This window comes from Thermobia domestica, chromosome 7, assembly GCF_964235325.1.
Source record: "Thermobia domestica chromosome 7, izTheDome1.hap1.1, whole genome shotgun sequence".
In the NCBI taxonomy this organism is placed as follows: domain Eukaryota; kingdom Metazoa; phylum Arthropoda; class Insecta; order Zygentoma; family Lepismatidae; genus Thermobia; species Thermobia domestica.
Genome location: NC_137460.1, coordinates 267783283 through 267799842, shown reverse-complemented (window position 1 = coordinate 267799842; position 16560 = coordinate 267783283). Strand labels below are relative to the sequence as shown.

General features: G+C 35.1%; 1 protein-coding gene across 1 annotated transcript in view; it reads left to right on the top strand.

The window, feature by feature from the left end:
- Window positions 1–1484: 1484 nt before the first annotated feature.
- LOC145690904 (uncharacterized) overlaps window positions 1485–16560 on the top strand; it is a 122418-nt gene continuing 107342 nt past the window's right edge. Inside the window, exon 1 of the mRNA XM_081766326.1 lies at window positions 1485–2057. Coding sequence (XP_081622452.1) covers window positions 1690–2057 — 368 coding nt within the window. The 5' untranslated portion in view covers window positions 1485–1689. The remainder of the gene's footprint in view (window positions 2058–16560) is intronic.

Sequence of the window (16560 nt, the reverse complement as noted above, 5' to 3'; positions counted from 1 at the left end):
TTCAATATATAACTGACTGGCATCAAGAAGAATAGAACTTCAGTGAAAGGAGCAAGAGAACCAGTACCTACCTGATTGCTCATAATGTAAGTACAATCGATTATAATTAAATTGAAATTCTGTATATGTTCTTCTTCTTCTTCTTCTTCTTATTATTATTATTAATATAATTCTATCACTACCTAATAAATTGTCACCAGCCGCCACTGATAATAATAATAATAATAACAATAATAAACATTACGCGGAATTCTGATTTTCCTCGTGGAAGACTCGAGTTATATTTCCTGTGGCAACTCGTGTGGTTCGGGGGGGGGGGGGAAGTGTGGTGGCTCATTGGAAGAGCGTTAAGATCCGGTGTTTGGGATCCCTGGTTCGATCCCAGCTCGCGCCGTGTGAGCCTTGTGGTGGACAAACACCGTGCTGGTGAGTTTTCTCGGGGTTCTCCCGTTCCCCCCCATTTTCTTCATTCCACCATCTCACTCATCTTCATTATCACCGCCTCCTTTAGCGTAACCGACATAAACGGCGACGTAAAACTTGAAGATTTGATTTCATTTCAAAACTAATTGCAAGAAGTTTCGGCTTGCTTGTACTTTTCCTCATGGTTGAGAGTTGTTAATGCACCTACTTTTTGTGTAAGTGGTCCCGGGTTTGATTTCGGTGAGGATATTTGCGTTGGATAGAATTCCTATCCTGTCCATTAAATCCTATTTCATACTATCTTTGTGTTGAAATAATCATTAAAACCTAATCAAACAACCAATTGCAAATTTTATATTAGTATAAGGTTATATGGGCATTACATCAGACTATATTAAATAAGATATTGCTGGTGTGTTACAGCAAATAATTTTTTTTATCTGTCTTGCAATAAAAATCTATAGACCTGGTAACGGCGAACACCTGTGAAATAGTAAAAACAAAAGAAAAGAAAGAAAAAATAGTGATAAGACTAGCTGCAGATTTCCCCCTCTTCTCAAGTTGGGAGAGCAGTTGCGGTGGTCAGAATGTTGCGGAAAAGTGACAGGAGAGCGCGTAAAAAGATTGCTTGTTTCCAGACATGCACAGTACGGGCATTATTTGCTTCCTTGTTGTGCAGTGACGGTCTATTCTTTACTACTGTTTTTGTCGCGTCCATATCAATCCGACTCCATTCATATCAATGCACTCGTCTGTTGTTTGGTTCCGCCATCTGAATTCAACAACCGAATCCACTGATTCAATACGTAAACTTGCTGAGTGAATCCATCCTGTGAGTGAACCCGCCCAAATAAATCCGATTCCTTTCAGAGATTCGTTCCTTTCATTCCTCTGAAGGATTCGTTCTTTCGGAACGAATCATTCCGGAACTAGCCATTACTACCTTTTATCCTATACTTATTTATTCTATACTTAAAATCCTTTGTTTCGTAATACGCTTTTGTTAATTTATTATACGCTTAATACACTCAATAACTGCTAATGAGCTTTGTTACTAGGTGACTTGAACTGATGAAGAAGAAGAAAAAGAAGAAGAAGAAGAAATGATTGTTTAAAAACATCAATTATTCTGTCTGATCATATGTTTGATTGGAAATATTTCTGTTGCTTCTGTGAAAGTTCTTGTAATCATTTCATAACTCTGACAGCATAACATATAATAGAGTATAAGAACAGTGCCCATTTCTTACTAAATTTCAAGTCAAAATGGCTGGTGAGGCGTCTGTTAAGTTGGAATTATTGATGTGCAAAGAAGAAATTGATTACGACTTGCCTCAGGATGATCCACTCGAAGAGAAATTTTGTACAGACGAAGTGATATCTGGCAATAAAGAATTAATATTATCTACAATGGAAGGAGAGCAAACAATGGACAATGATAGTGCTATGAGTTCTCTGGATGTGGAACTAAAAGTTGATAGGGTGAAATCAGAATTAGCAGTAGAAGAAGGTCCTGCATTTGAAAGTGGTATAGAAATACTAAGAAAAATAGAGGTTCAAGAGACTTGCGCGTCGTACTGTAATGACTACCAACAATTAACAACAAAATGTTTAAATTCAGTTCGGCCAGAAAGGTAATGTTCAATTTTTCATATTGTAATTGGCTCAGGTTGATAATAGGGTTACATCGGTTCGGAAAGTTTATAGGTTAAAAATAATATTTCACGAGAATTATTTAGGTATGGGAGATACCTCGAACGTAAGTTAAGAATATACAATTTGGAAACGACTTAACACACATAGACTAGCTGTAGGCTATACCAATTAATAGTAATAATCATATGAGAGATCGATACAACTAGTGATTTGTAAATTCCCGGGAAGATATTTTTCTTGAATATTCCCGGGAAGATTCCCAAAATGGGAATTTATCGGGGAATTTATGTTCAATCTGAAAGAAGATTGCATTCTATTACTATATTATGATTTCAAAGTTGAATTAATTTTTATATCACAGCATATTATTACTGTTGTCCACAGAGGATTCTTTAAAATGTATATTCTAAACGTTACCATGTTACTTTATTAACACTTTATTATATTTAGAAAGTGCGCCTAAATGTATATTTATTTACAATATGTTCTATCAATTAAATATGTGTGAAAAAATTATATAGTAACAGTTTAAATTTATATGTAAGTTGATTTGCTCAACTTTACTCTATTACTGATATTATAAACACATTAAATTTATAAATGTTATAAACCAATTAGATTGGGTAAATGCTAGAAGATACATGTCCCACCAATTTATCAACATTTGCGCCTACATATTTATGTTTACAAAATTTGCAAGATACTTACTTATCTTTATATTTTAGCACGTAACATTGCCATACACGAGCTTTCATTCTACCTATTTCTCGAAATTCCATACGTTAATTCACATGTAAAAGAAGTCCGAGTGCCTCTTCAGAAATTCGAGTCAGAGAGAGGAGACAGACCGACGTCTATTACTAATGGTGGTTCACGGCTTATTAATAGTACTTCATCTCTATTTCTACATAATTCTACATTACTTTACAAAATGGTTCCTTTTCATCATTTGTAAATTTGTAATTTGCTAATTTTGGCTGTTCTTTAGCATTGGGGGCCAGCTTTTGCACCTACTTTTTTGCGATATTCTATTCCGATGCGATTGTTTTATGGTTTCATACGTTAAATTACGGTACCAACATTAAATTTAGGCAGCATTGCCGAGCGAGCGTCAGTGAGTGAAGGCGGGTTAGAGCCCCGCAGGACACGTTGTTCTCTATCTTCGTTACCAACAATTCACATTCTTTTCTCACATAAATCATTTCGACTTACCTTTACGGTTTGTACAAATCCCTTACCACCCTAAAAACAAAAGTGTTCGATACTTTCTTGACTACCTGAACACCACTATCGACCCATTTAATCCGTAAATCATCCTACTTTTTGGTAGTTTTGGTCCCCAATACTAAACAATTACTCTACTTTTTGTGCAAATGGAAATGGAACTTAAAAAATCATATTATTAGTTATATAAAGTACTGTCAAAAAATCTTAAGTATTTTAACCTCCAAATTCTTCAAATTCTAGAAGTTAGTCATAATATATTAAAATAAAGTAATTAGTCATATAGTTCTTATAATTTGGAAGATAAAGTAAAGAAATGGAAATAAATTCCTTCCCGGGAATTTATAGGCCAGGGAAAAAACCCGGGAATATTCCCATTTTTAAATTCCTTCCCACCGGGAATATTCCCACTGCCCATCACTAGATACCGTCAAACGGGGTGAATAGAAACATGGGGGTGAATAGAAACAAAACTCCCAGATTAGTTTTGGATTTATCTGGACGATAAATTAATCAAGAAAACTGAAATTTCTTAACATAGTCTTATACGGCTAAAGTGTCCAGGGCAGAGACAAAATGTTTTACTGAGTTGGGAACACTGAGGTAGACGGCAGTAGCATTAATGTGTTACTGAAATCTTACACGGTATTTTAGCGCTCCTTAAACTTTCTTGGTAAGTATGACATTTTCATATTTGTTGCATTTGAGCATATGCCTATTTTGTACTTTGTTGTTTCATTTACTGACGTTCATAGTAAAAGTTTTCCTTTTGTAAATTATTTTTAATCAAAATTTAACTTTACTGGGTTATTGTTATGATTTTTAATTTGTGGGGTGAATAGAAACACTTCTTGGGAAATTCTTGAAATTCCTCAAGGAGTGGAAAATTCTTGAGGAGCAGAAAAAAGGACCTGATAGGAATGTATCAACCATCTCTAAGAACAAATTTCTAAGTCTTCTGAAAAAAAAAGTGTGAAACTGAAGGAGGAAAATATCAGGGCTGAATTTGAAAAGTGTGGAATTTTTCCCCTTTGTCGAGACAAAATACTGAGGATGTTGCCAAAAAAAAAAAAAAAAAAAAAAGACAATGAACGAGAAGAAACAGAACAGCAAAAGTCATCTCAGACTGTAAACCGTTCCCTTATGGATCTTCTCAGGAGCATGAGAGAAGATGAAAAAATTAAATAAGGGAAGAAGAAAGTACGAATAGATGTTTCTGGTAAGAGTTTTGGTTTGTTTTCTGAAAATGATACATTTTCATCAAATCACAACGAAACTCAACCTACCTTTGTATTGTCGGAAGAGGAGAAAGACAACACTCCAGAAGACAACATTCCAGACGATCACGAACTAGATGATGGTTTTCTAAAGCTGGTGATTTTGCTGTGGTAAAATGAGAAGCTAAAACTCGATGAGACTATTCAGCACCAAAGTGCAAAAATGGGAACATGATGCATATGTGGGAGTGTTTTATAAGAGAGCACATAAACAATGAAATTTTCAGAACGAAACTGTTGGGTTTTATTAGAAGTTCGTCAGCACGCTTTAAGTATATGATAACTTTCGGGCCCCTTCGTGGCTAAGCGGTTAGCGTACGCGCCTTTGGCGTGGGAGACTCGGGTTCGATTCCCGGCGGGAGCTCATGTAGTTCTGATTCTACGTTAATCAGTAGGTCCACGTCTCATATAGCCTCGCTGCTGAACGGGACGTAAACCTCAAAATCAACTCAACTCATGATAAGTTTCCCTGATGATTTCAGTGGTTTAAATCTTATTCAAATATCATCAAAACTATATGGTCGTTTATACCTATATTGTGCATTGTATTGTTTTATAAGTTTGTAACTTATGTAATACTGGTCTTATTGAACTAATATCTTGCAGGTATCAAATAAATCGTTCGTTTCAACAAATACGCTGTTTCTTTTTTACCTTTCCAATAGTATAAAAGAAACAACAATGAAAATAAAGTAATTGTTTCTATTCACCCCATGGGTAGGGGTGAATAGAAACATTAAAAAAATCAAGGTGAAGAAAAGTGGAGTTGATAAATTAATATGACGTTTACTGAAATTCATTAGCATATTAAGACCTTTCTTTTGGAATAATCTGATACGCGAAATCTTTAACATTACCAGACTTATATTCTCATATAGCCAAAAATGTGTTTCTATTCACCCCATTTGACGGTACAACCCATGAAAATCTTATGTAGTTCGTATGTTAATGAAAAAATGATTACTTTATTATTGATTAAGGACTTCTCTTGAATTCTTGTATATATTTACAATATGGGTGCTGGACGATAATGATGGGCAGTGGGAATATTTCCGGTGGGAAGGTATTTAAAAAATTTGCATATTCGCGGTTTTTTCCGTGGTCTATAAATTCCCGGGAAGGAGTCTATATCCATTAGCTTATTTTATCTTCCAAATTATAAGAACCATATGACTGATTACTTTATTTCAATATGTTATGATTTACTTGTAGGTTTTAAAGAAGTTGAAGGTTAAAAAAAAATCATTCTTTGACTGTCCTTTATATAACTAATAATATGATTTTTTAAATTCCATTTGCCCTAAAAAGTAAAGTAATTGTTTAGTATTTGGGGGTTAAAACTAGCAAAAAGTAGGATAATTTACGGAAGAAACGAGTTGATAGTGGTGTTCAAGTACCGGTAGTCAAGAACATACGGAACATTTTTTTTAGGGCAGTAGGGATTTGTATAAACCGTAAAGGTAAGTGGAAGTGATTTATGTAAGAAAAGAAAGTGAATTGTTGTTAACGAAGATACAAAATAACGTGCCCTGCGGGGCTCTATCCAGCCTTCATTCGCTAACGCTTGCTCTACAATGCAGTTTGAATTTAATGTTGGTAACGTAATTGAACGTATGAAACCGTAAGACAACCCCATCTGAATAGAATATCGCAAAAAGGTAGATGCCAGAACTTGCCCCCCCCCCCGAATTCTAAATGATATCCAAAATTAGCAAAGTACTAATTTACAAATGATGAAAAGGAACCATTGTGTAAAGTAATGTAGAATTATGCGGAAATTAAGATGAAATACTATTAACAAACTCAGAACCGCTGTTAGTAATAGACGTCGGTCTGTCTCCTCTCTCTGACTTGAATTTCTGATGAGGTACTCGGACTTCTCTTACATGTGAATTAACGCATGAAATGTCGAGAAATGGGAAGGAAGAAAGGTCGTTTGTGACAATGTTACTTGCAAAATTATAAAGATAAGAATGTATCTTGCAAATATTGTGAACATACGTATTTATGCGCAAATGTTGACAAAATTGTTTGTAACATTTAGTATGTTTATAATATCTTTAGTAGAGTCAAATTTAGAAAAGCCACTTACATGTAAATTTAAATTGTTTGGAGGTTTAAAGTTTGTGGATATCAGTGTTATGTGGCTTTTGTGAAATTTTAGGGATCAATTCTACAATGCTAACTCAATACAAAAATTCCAGGTGTAGTGCATGAGATAGGTTCCCGGTGGGTATAAGTTGACTTCATGGGCTATGTTGGCATTTTTGTGGGTACTGAGCTGAGAGGATGCACTCAATACCTATACAAGAAAATTGCTCCTTCTTCTTTATTTTAGCGCCTTTTCCGCGCCTGATAATTCTGCTCATTTACATATTTGGACAAGACATTTGATTTTCAGTTTTACAATCTAGTGGATCCAAAAATCTACAGACCATTTTTCAGTTGATACAGACTCCCTCTTGTTCTTATCTTGCTGCTGAATTTTCGGAGTAACTACTTCAATTTGGTATGGAACTGAATAATCCGTTCTGTAGTTTTTTTTTCTTGTAATTATTATTTTAGGAACGAGGATTTGTAAGTAGTTCATTATTCACAATTGAAAATTCGGTGCTTTCCTGTGCATTACTGTGGCCAAGAATTCACTCCCTGGTCCACCAGCTCCTCTTTACTCTCTCTCTCTCTCTCTCTTTTTGAGGGGAGGGGAGGGTGGATTTGGTGTCAGCAACAGAACAGATATCGCTGGTATGGCTATTTCATCCTCTTCAGATGAACTCATATCGTGAAATAGAAAAACAATAATGTTTACGATTGGCGTAACACGCTTTTCGTTTGTTTTAATACAGCGACCACGAGAGGCTCTGCTGGTAAAACCTACTTAGTTTTAAGGATCGTCTGAGACCCCTACATACCTCAAGATAAAATAAATTGTATGGAGGTTTGAGTTAAGCAACACTGTTAAGTTGTAGCCTTGGTTGAGGCCTTAGTTCAGATCCGTGTGAGACGGGCTCAACTTAAGGCGGAGTAAACTTGGTGCTGAGAACGGCTCCTACAATACTTCTAATTGCGGGTGATATAATTTCAGATCGTAGACGAGTGAAGTGAATTGTTATTTTATTTAGAAATTTAAAAGAATGTGAGAATACCCTCGTACAAATCACGCACAATCTTTCAATCGTTCTTTTTGAAACACATTAACACCCTATGCCAGTTACTTTGCTTCTAACTGCAGAGGATGTAATCTGAGATGAGGTCTTTCTTACTGAGTGAAATATTTTTTTTTTTTTTTACTTTGCTTTAGATTTTAGCCAGACATAAGAATGACACTGGATAAAAGTCCCGCACGATTTTGTATTTTTCATTTTAGATTTGCTTTAGAACAAAACATAAAGAATAGATTTATCAATACAAAATAACTATGCAAAGTACCTTTTCTGACAAAATAGAATCTTAATATATTTGAAAACTGTGCCGATGATTTTTTTTGTAGTTTTCATTTAAACTGATATGGCCATTATGAGTAAAAATCGATTTCGAATCTTCAATAATCTCAATTTTTGTTGATGGGCAGCAGCATTTTTTCAGATAATTTTCTACTAGTACTACTATGAGCAAAATAAATGACATGTCTCTCTCTCTTTTTTTTTGTCGTTCTCTGAAAATATCTCCGTTTTGTTTATAGGTTGGAAATTTCGGAAGGTTTCCCCTGTAGGACAGGTTAATGACAAACCCGTTTTTAATATTTCTGTTACATATTAGCTTAAAAGAATAAATTAGAAGCAAAAAATTTTAAATCGACCGAAATCACGAGAATTACCAACTCTGTTAAAGTGGGAAATTTCCAAGAATGCGAGGGAATTCTGCAGTTCAGCAGGAAGCAGTGACATCTATGTCATTGAAAGAAATGTGGATTATATCTACGAACGAAACATTTCTAATATGTCTTATTACGTGCACTATCTGCAAACTCCAAATATATGAATCTATGCCAAGTATTAAGGTCTAGATAGAGCAAAAAGTGGAAATTACGTATGGAAAAGGACGAATCGGTAGTCGATCCTATGAAAAAACATCTTTATCGTAGAACAGGTTCAGTTCACGTAAGAAAACAAATAGCTCAGTTAGTTAAACCAACGAGTCTGTATGCCGGAGTTAGTTGGTTCGAACCCCATAGAAGTGTAATTGTGATTTTCACTACTATGGTTATTTTATTTATTTTTTATGTGGGAAGGAATCAAATTGTAACATATGTGTAAAACTTATGACGATACAAAAAAAGGAAAAAATGTCGTTGTCGCACTTGCATTAGTTTCCCTAATTTTTGTTTGCAAAGAGTTTCGTAATTATTTTCCCTGTGCTCACTGCTTACAGTATGCTCGCTGGTGCATAACGAATGTTTCCCAGTAAACATTAATTCCAATTTAGAGAATTTTATAAAGTTTCACAATATTTGTCATTTAATAGTCTTCTGTCTACTTGTTTGGACATTTTGATAACATATTTCGCTGTTAAATGTTTAATTTTCCTTAGATGTTTAATTACGGAAAAGTTTAACAACGTATTTGTTTTGAATTGAAATTATTTTTAATATACCACATGAGGTAAGTAGCCCAAAGGAGGAGAACTCAAGTAACTGATATTATACGTAGAAGCAACCTATTGTAGAATGATTATTGCTTCTTACCTTCAGCACATAATCTTTCCTGGTTTTTCCTCCCCTATAATCACCCATCTTAAACCTCTACATACCATCGTTCGTCTTACACAATTTCGATGCTCCAAAGACATTCGTATAATAATAATAATAATAATTCTGAATATGCCATCCTGATCTAATATAGTAACTTTAGACATCTTAGTTTAAAATGCTTTCTTTAGTAATAATTCGACCAACCATGTGGGGGACGGCACGATGTTTTATTTTGCACCTCTCATTTCATTACCCTGCCAACAGAAAGTAATTTCTGATAAGCACGGCAAACATAATGAATAAGAAATATATTTATAACATCTTTTCCCCTTTCATGATTGGAATATCACGATGTTTTATTTTTTATTCTACCATGATGGCCCTTTGCGGTTAGGGATAGGTAACTAAAGAAATACCTAATACGTAGCGTCTATTGATTGTAATATTACTGCTTCTGTATTTGTTCGAGGGGGCTCCTATACAACCAAGGATGACAAAAAGAATAGGAAGATTGTCTATTGATTCTAGTGGCGGGTCCAACTCAGACTCCTGTGGGGGGGGGGGTGAAGTGAAAAATTCTTTTGATGTGATGCGGTCACAAATTACCACTTAACCAAGCTAAACATAATAGTGGGGTTAACCGGAACCCAGTCCAAATTGATGTAAAAGTTTAATTTTTGGCTTCATATTAAAGTTTTAGTCCCAAGTGAAAATTCCAGCCCGAGTGATCAATGATCAAATCTCTGGGGGCCTCTTCGGTGTAGAGGCTATGACCTCCTGATGGGAAAACGCAAAAATATTAAAATTCTTAAAACTTTCAAAGTTTCCGTCTATTTTAAAGGAATTTTTGGCTTCATATTAAAGTGTTTGTTCCAAATGACAATTTCAGCCCGAGTAGACATGATCAAATCTCGGGGGGCTCTGCAATGTAGCAAAAATAATGACGTCTATATCGTGATCCTGTTGGTGACGTCACAAGTCATGACCTAAATATAGCACAAAGTAAACGCCAGATGCTGTAGGCTTTTATAGCTGAGTGAGCTAGCGCAACATGGTAGTAAGAAAAGTTTGTTTTGGCGTGGGTTCAAACCCTGCATAAGGAGAGTTATTTTTATTATTTTTATATAATTTGTAAGACTTGTTTCGTTAGAAAAGATAAAAAATAATATTCAAAAAGTAATTTAACGATTATTTTTTTAAATTTTCATTAAAATTCTTTCATTAAAATAAGTTTGCCCTTGTACTATACAGATCCATAACAAAAGTAATAGTAGTAGTAGTAGTAGTAGTAATAGTAGTAGGAACGGGTTAGAATGCAATTCGGCATTCATTTTTTCCGTGCGATGTTGCCACACGTAACTCGCTTACAATGCTTTCTGGCTAGGGCTGAGTGTATTTCAAAAATATGCTTGCTGTTCGGGATGAAGTTCCAAGGTTCAGCATTGAGTGGGCTCTTAATATCCCTTCTAACAATATTGGCAGTGGACAAAAGTAAGCACGTGTTGAAGCTTTTTGCTATTAATTTAGTTATTTTACTTTATTATATAACGAATATATTGAAAATATATTTGTCAGCAGGCACGTATGCAGGAATTTATTTCGTGAGCGATCCAAAGCTATTTGGAGGGTCCGACTTCAATATTAGGATAAATTATAATGAAACTTTAAAAAATAACTCCGAAAATTAGGTTAAATTTACAGAAAAGTTGGGATTTCAGAGGGGGTCCGGAGAACCTGAACCCACCCCTCCTTTGTCAGTAACGTTTCCTCGTTTTGAAACCCTCAGAAACTTTGAATATATAAAGGAAAACGAGTTATTTTCGATAAAGTATCACTTCAAGGAGACGCGACATTTTTATTGCACATGGTGGTACTCCATGTTAACAAGGGCAAGAATTGCTTCCCTTTGTTTCTCTGCTATTGTGCTTAATCGAAAGGTTAGCTTTGTAAAATATTTCTCCTAAGAACAAACGTGATTGGTAGAGAACCGTGATACTGAACAGAATTCAACAGAAATGAATGTTGAACTTTCGTTTATAGCTACCCTTTGGTGATTTGCTCTCAAGGTCAATCGAGTGATAACTCAGTTCTGTCCCTGATCTTAAGCCATGTTCGTGTTACTTCGAACAGTTTTGACGTGTGTTTTCTCACCACCATAGGAACAGATAATCAGGGAAAATCATAGCATATAATACATTTAAGCAAGGGGGCGCAGTGGTAGAGCTTACACCTCCGGTGCTTGGGGTCCATGGTTCGATCCCAGCTTGCCCCGTGTGGACTTTGTGGTGGACAAACACCGTGCTCGTGGGTTTCTCGGGGTTCTCCCGTTTCCTTCCACTTTCTTCATTCCAGCATTTCCCTTATTTCTCTTTATCACCGTCTCTTTTAGCCTAACCGGCATAACCGTAGGACGTTAAACTTAGAGATTTCAATACATTTAAGCAAGTATATTTGTCAAAATTATTACACACATTAGCAAAGACAATACGAGTAAGGATTTCTATTACTATTGTTTTTCTTTTTTATATGAGGAAAAATCAAATTGTGACATCGCGATATAAAATGTATTTGGTTAGCTAACTTTGTTTTAGCTAAAGTTTAAATATCAGTAACCGTCGAAATTATTTCACTAACGGATCAGTTACTGAATATTTCAAACACGTCAAATCAGTGGCTTAACATGAAGGTTATCCTCTCCTCTGTAGCCCTTAGTTATGCGTCCGTCCTTTCAGCGGCGGACGAAGGGCCGGGCAACCCAGGCGACTGCCCGAGGTGCCAGAGTCAAAGGGGCGCCAAACGGAGCCTCAAAAATAAATTTTATAATGTGTTTCCTACTGACTTTTTTTGGTTTATATTCTTGCAAAGTAGCGGCAATTACATAATCTTTTTCCATTTCACCATGGAAGAAGAGAGTTTCATAGTACTGAGGGGACTGTATCGGCAAATGGAGAGATGGCATGTAGAATAAAGAGTGGAGGTGGATTAAGTATTGTTTGTTTGTTTGCTTGAGTTTAGCATTCCACTGTTATGCCTTAATAGCCAAAGGAGATGTGGATACTGTTTATAGTGGAATCCGAACCACGTTTATCGTTCAACAGTAACCCTCCGGGAATTGGACCCGGGACCACAGAAGGCATGCGTGCTAGCCACTAGACCAAGCGGTTTGGGGGGAGGGCAGAGTTCGTATTGTTTATAGCGTGCACATTCTTTGTGAAGTTTTCCTAGGTAATGAATGTCTTTTTGAAAAATTGGTTTAAACTATTAAGAACACTATGATAAAATGTAAAATATAGGCTAGTACTAGGGGGAAGAGCGACAAAAAGTCACTTTGCCCGGATGAAAATTTGGCCTGGTCCGCCCCTGTGTAATTTCTATATATTTTTTGGCTTTTCAGCTTGTGCGGTCCCCACGCCACGGTGTTGCGGGGGCGCAATTTACGCCTATGCTTCGAAAGAAATTCAATAACTGTTTCAGAAATTCTACCATCAGCGTGGAAACGGGAGTATATATTTTTCTAATAGTCCCATAGAACTTTCACCCAGAACACCAGATGCAATTTTTCAGAATGGGCTCTGGCTAAGTATAAAGATCTGAGGTTTCCTAAGCAAGTTCCTTTGAGAAAGTTTGCTATTTCTTTAATGGTGATGTAAATAAACATACCCATCGTTATTAGCAAGACACCAAACCATCCTGGACAAATCTCTCTAGAGCAACGATCGGCAAAAGTTTATTGTGCCTAATTTTATAAGCGACTCAAGGGTGAAACACTTGTTAACGAAAGCAATGTCGTGTATACAGCAATGTTGTGTGCCTTTCGTCTGACAAAATATAAAGTGTTTTGTAATCTTTAGATACTTTTCCTATTCTTTCTGTTACCCTTGGTTGTGTAGAACGGCTTCGAACAAATAAAAAAGCGGTAAAAAGGCGCTAAAAATATATTATGTATTTTGTTTGTTACCTAACCATAACGGCCTAGGATCATCTTCGGTAGTATAAAAAATGCTACGTGATATTCCATTCACGGAGGAAAGGATGCTCTAAATTTATTTCTTATTCATTTTGTCTGCCCAGCTTGTCAGAAATTTAATACTTTCTTTTGGGAGGATGCTGAAAAGACAGGGCAAAATAAAACGTCGTGCACCTCCTACATTTTAAATTTTGTTACGTGGTTGCTCAAATTATTACTAAAGAAAGCACTATAAACTAAGATGTCTAACGTTACTACATTATGTAAGGGGGCATATTCAGCAATAATAATAATAATAATAATAATAATAATAATCAAATATGAATGTCTTTGGTGAGCCGAAACTATGTGACTCGAATCACTACATGTAGAGCTTTAAGATGAGTGGTCATAGGGGAGGAAAAACAGGATTTTTCTGTCTGACTCTCTAACGTAAAGATTATGTGCTGAAGGTAAGAAGCAATCATCAACCTACAATTGGTTGCATTTACGTAGAATATCAGTTACTTGAGTTCTCCTCCTTCGGGCTATTTACTTCATGTGGTAAATTCAAAACAATTTCAATTCAAAACAAATACATTGTAAAACTTTTCCGTAATTAAACATCTAGGGAAATTAAACATTTAACAGCGAAATATGTTATCAAAATGTCTAAACAAGTAGGTAGAAGACTATTTAATGACAAAGATTGTGAAACTTTATAAACTTTTCCAGATTAGAATTAACGTTTACTGGAAAATATTCGCTACGCATCAGCGAGCATATTGTGAGCAGTGAGCACAGGGAAAAATAGTTACGAAACTCTTTGCAAACAAAAATTAGGGACACTAATGCAAGTGTGACAACGACATTTTTCTTTTTTTTGTATCGTCATGAGTTTTACACATATGTTACAATTTGGTTCCTTCCCACATAAAAAAAAAATAAAATAGCCATAGTAAAAATGACAACTGCCGTCTTTGGGGTTCACACCAGCTACCTCCGGCATACAGACTCGTTGGTTTCACTAACTGAGCTATTTGTTTTCTTACGTGAACTGAACCTGTTCTACAGTAAAGATGATTTTTCATTACGATAGTGCTGCCAATACGTCCTTTTCCATAGGTAATTTCCACTTTTTGCTGTATCTATACGTTAAGAGTTAGTGTAGGTTCATATATTTGGAGTTCGCAGATAATGTATGTAGTAAGACATATTATAAATATTTTGTTAAAATTTTCGTTTGTGGATTTAATCCATATTTCTCTCAATGACAGATGTCACTGCTTTGTTTTGAACTGCAGAATTCCCTCGCGTTCTTGAAAATTCCCACTTTAGCAGAGTTGATAATTCTCGTGATTTCGGTCGATTTAATGTTTTTTGCTTATTATTTATTTATTTTAAGCTAATATCTAACACAAATATTGAAAACGGGTTTGTTATTAACGTTTCCAGCAGGGGAAACCTTCCGAAATTTCCAACATATAAAGAAAACGAAGATATTTTGAAAAAAACTTCAAATTAAAGGGACGCGTCATTTATTTTGCGCACAGTTGTACATTTGAGAAGTGTATTTTAAATATTCGACTTTTCGTTTTAGTATATAGAGTTCGTGTATGCTGACATCACCATTAATATTTAATTTTATTTGAGTGCGTTTTAACTCATTTTTTATTGTGGTGTACTAAGACGTACTCAAAAAATTCCAGCGGAGCGTTATTTATTTATTTATAAATTAGCCCTCTAGAGTCCAGATTAAGAATATAACCGTTAATACAATATAATTAAATACATCCCGCCTTTCGAACAAATGTTTTTAGTAGCATAGAAAAATACACCTTCTAAATGACATTTTGTTCTTCAATGCAGGTTCACATTAAGAAAGCACAATGATGGATATGAATCTAAGGTTCTATGATAGAAAAGATGTATACTTCTTTAAATAAAACTATTGTCAACTTTTATTTGATTTCCTGCACGGGGGAATATTTTCTGTGTTCCAGTCGCTGAAATTGCAAGAACATGAAAGTACAAGAAACCAAGATGGACAATAAAGCTACGGAGCCAATTGTTTATAGTTTAACTATGTATCAGATTTTTAATATTTTAATTTTCCTCTTTTTCTCCCTTTTTTTCAAGTTGCACCTTTTGTCGATTTTATATATTTTGCACACTTTTTTCGATAGTATTCCCCAAAATATGAGTTATCTTTTCAGTACTGTAACATTTACCATACTTCATGCTGCCTTTTTGCACAACTCGGTACTCTGTGCACTTGGAGATGAAAATGTTGGGCTCTTCATTATAAAGTCAGCAAAATGACAGGTGAACTCTTAAAATTACAGTTAGATTTTACATTTCAAATAGTATTACCAGTGGGCGGAAACGAAGAAACTAAACTGTTTTCGGATTCAGTTCTGTAATTGTAGTGTCCCAAATCCCTTATATTATGCCAGAAAAAAAAATTACATGCTTGACAGTTGCACAATTAGCATTTGCAGGTAGCTCGAACTATATAGGAAACTGTTTTGAGTATTGTTTTAAGCTTATGCATTACCCGTTACAAGAATTTCAATGATCAAACATGGATATCTTTAATTTATACTATTGTTTCCTTTTAAGATTATGGCCTGCAACCCCCCGGTCTTGGTCGATTTCTTGCAGTCCTTTCTACGGCACTTCTCATGCCTTATTCTTCTTTGTAATTGTCTGATTCCTTTGGTTCCATATTTTGGTTAGCTATAACTCAGTAAGTTACGGTTATGCATTTTAAATGTTCCATGGTCTGAAATTTAAACTCAATCCGCTTCTCCCTCGTGTTCTATTTTTACGTTATTTTTTGAATTTAAAAATTACTCTAAAAGCATATACCTTACAAACATAAAAATCTTAAAAGACCTGGGAGTGAATCAAGAAACTACTTTCTTTTTTTGTCTTCAGTTAGAAAAATGGGTATTATTTGCATCAAACCTTCGTGATTCCTTCTCATTTTATCGTCTTATGGTGGACAGGATAAAGTAAGGGTCAATATGGAATTAGAACAAGAAGATAGCGCTGGCAATCAACAGGGATATCATTAAAACTTTGTTCTTGGCTTTCTTTTCATTGTTTCAAACATCATTTTGTTATGTTTCATTCACTTATCCATTTGATCTGTTACCACACAAGAAAACAAACACACCTAGAATCACACACATATATTATAACGATTGTTAAAAAAATTATCTTTACCTGTTCCAGGTTATTTCTAGGAAAGTTCATTTTGTTTATAACAGATTTTCACGTCTTCGTTTATAAAGATTTATGATTTGTGCTAAAGTAATATATGACTCTTTTTTATTGTT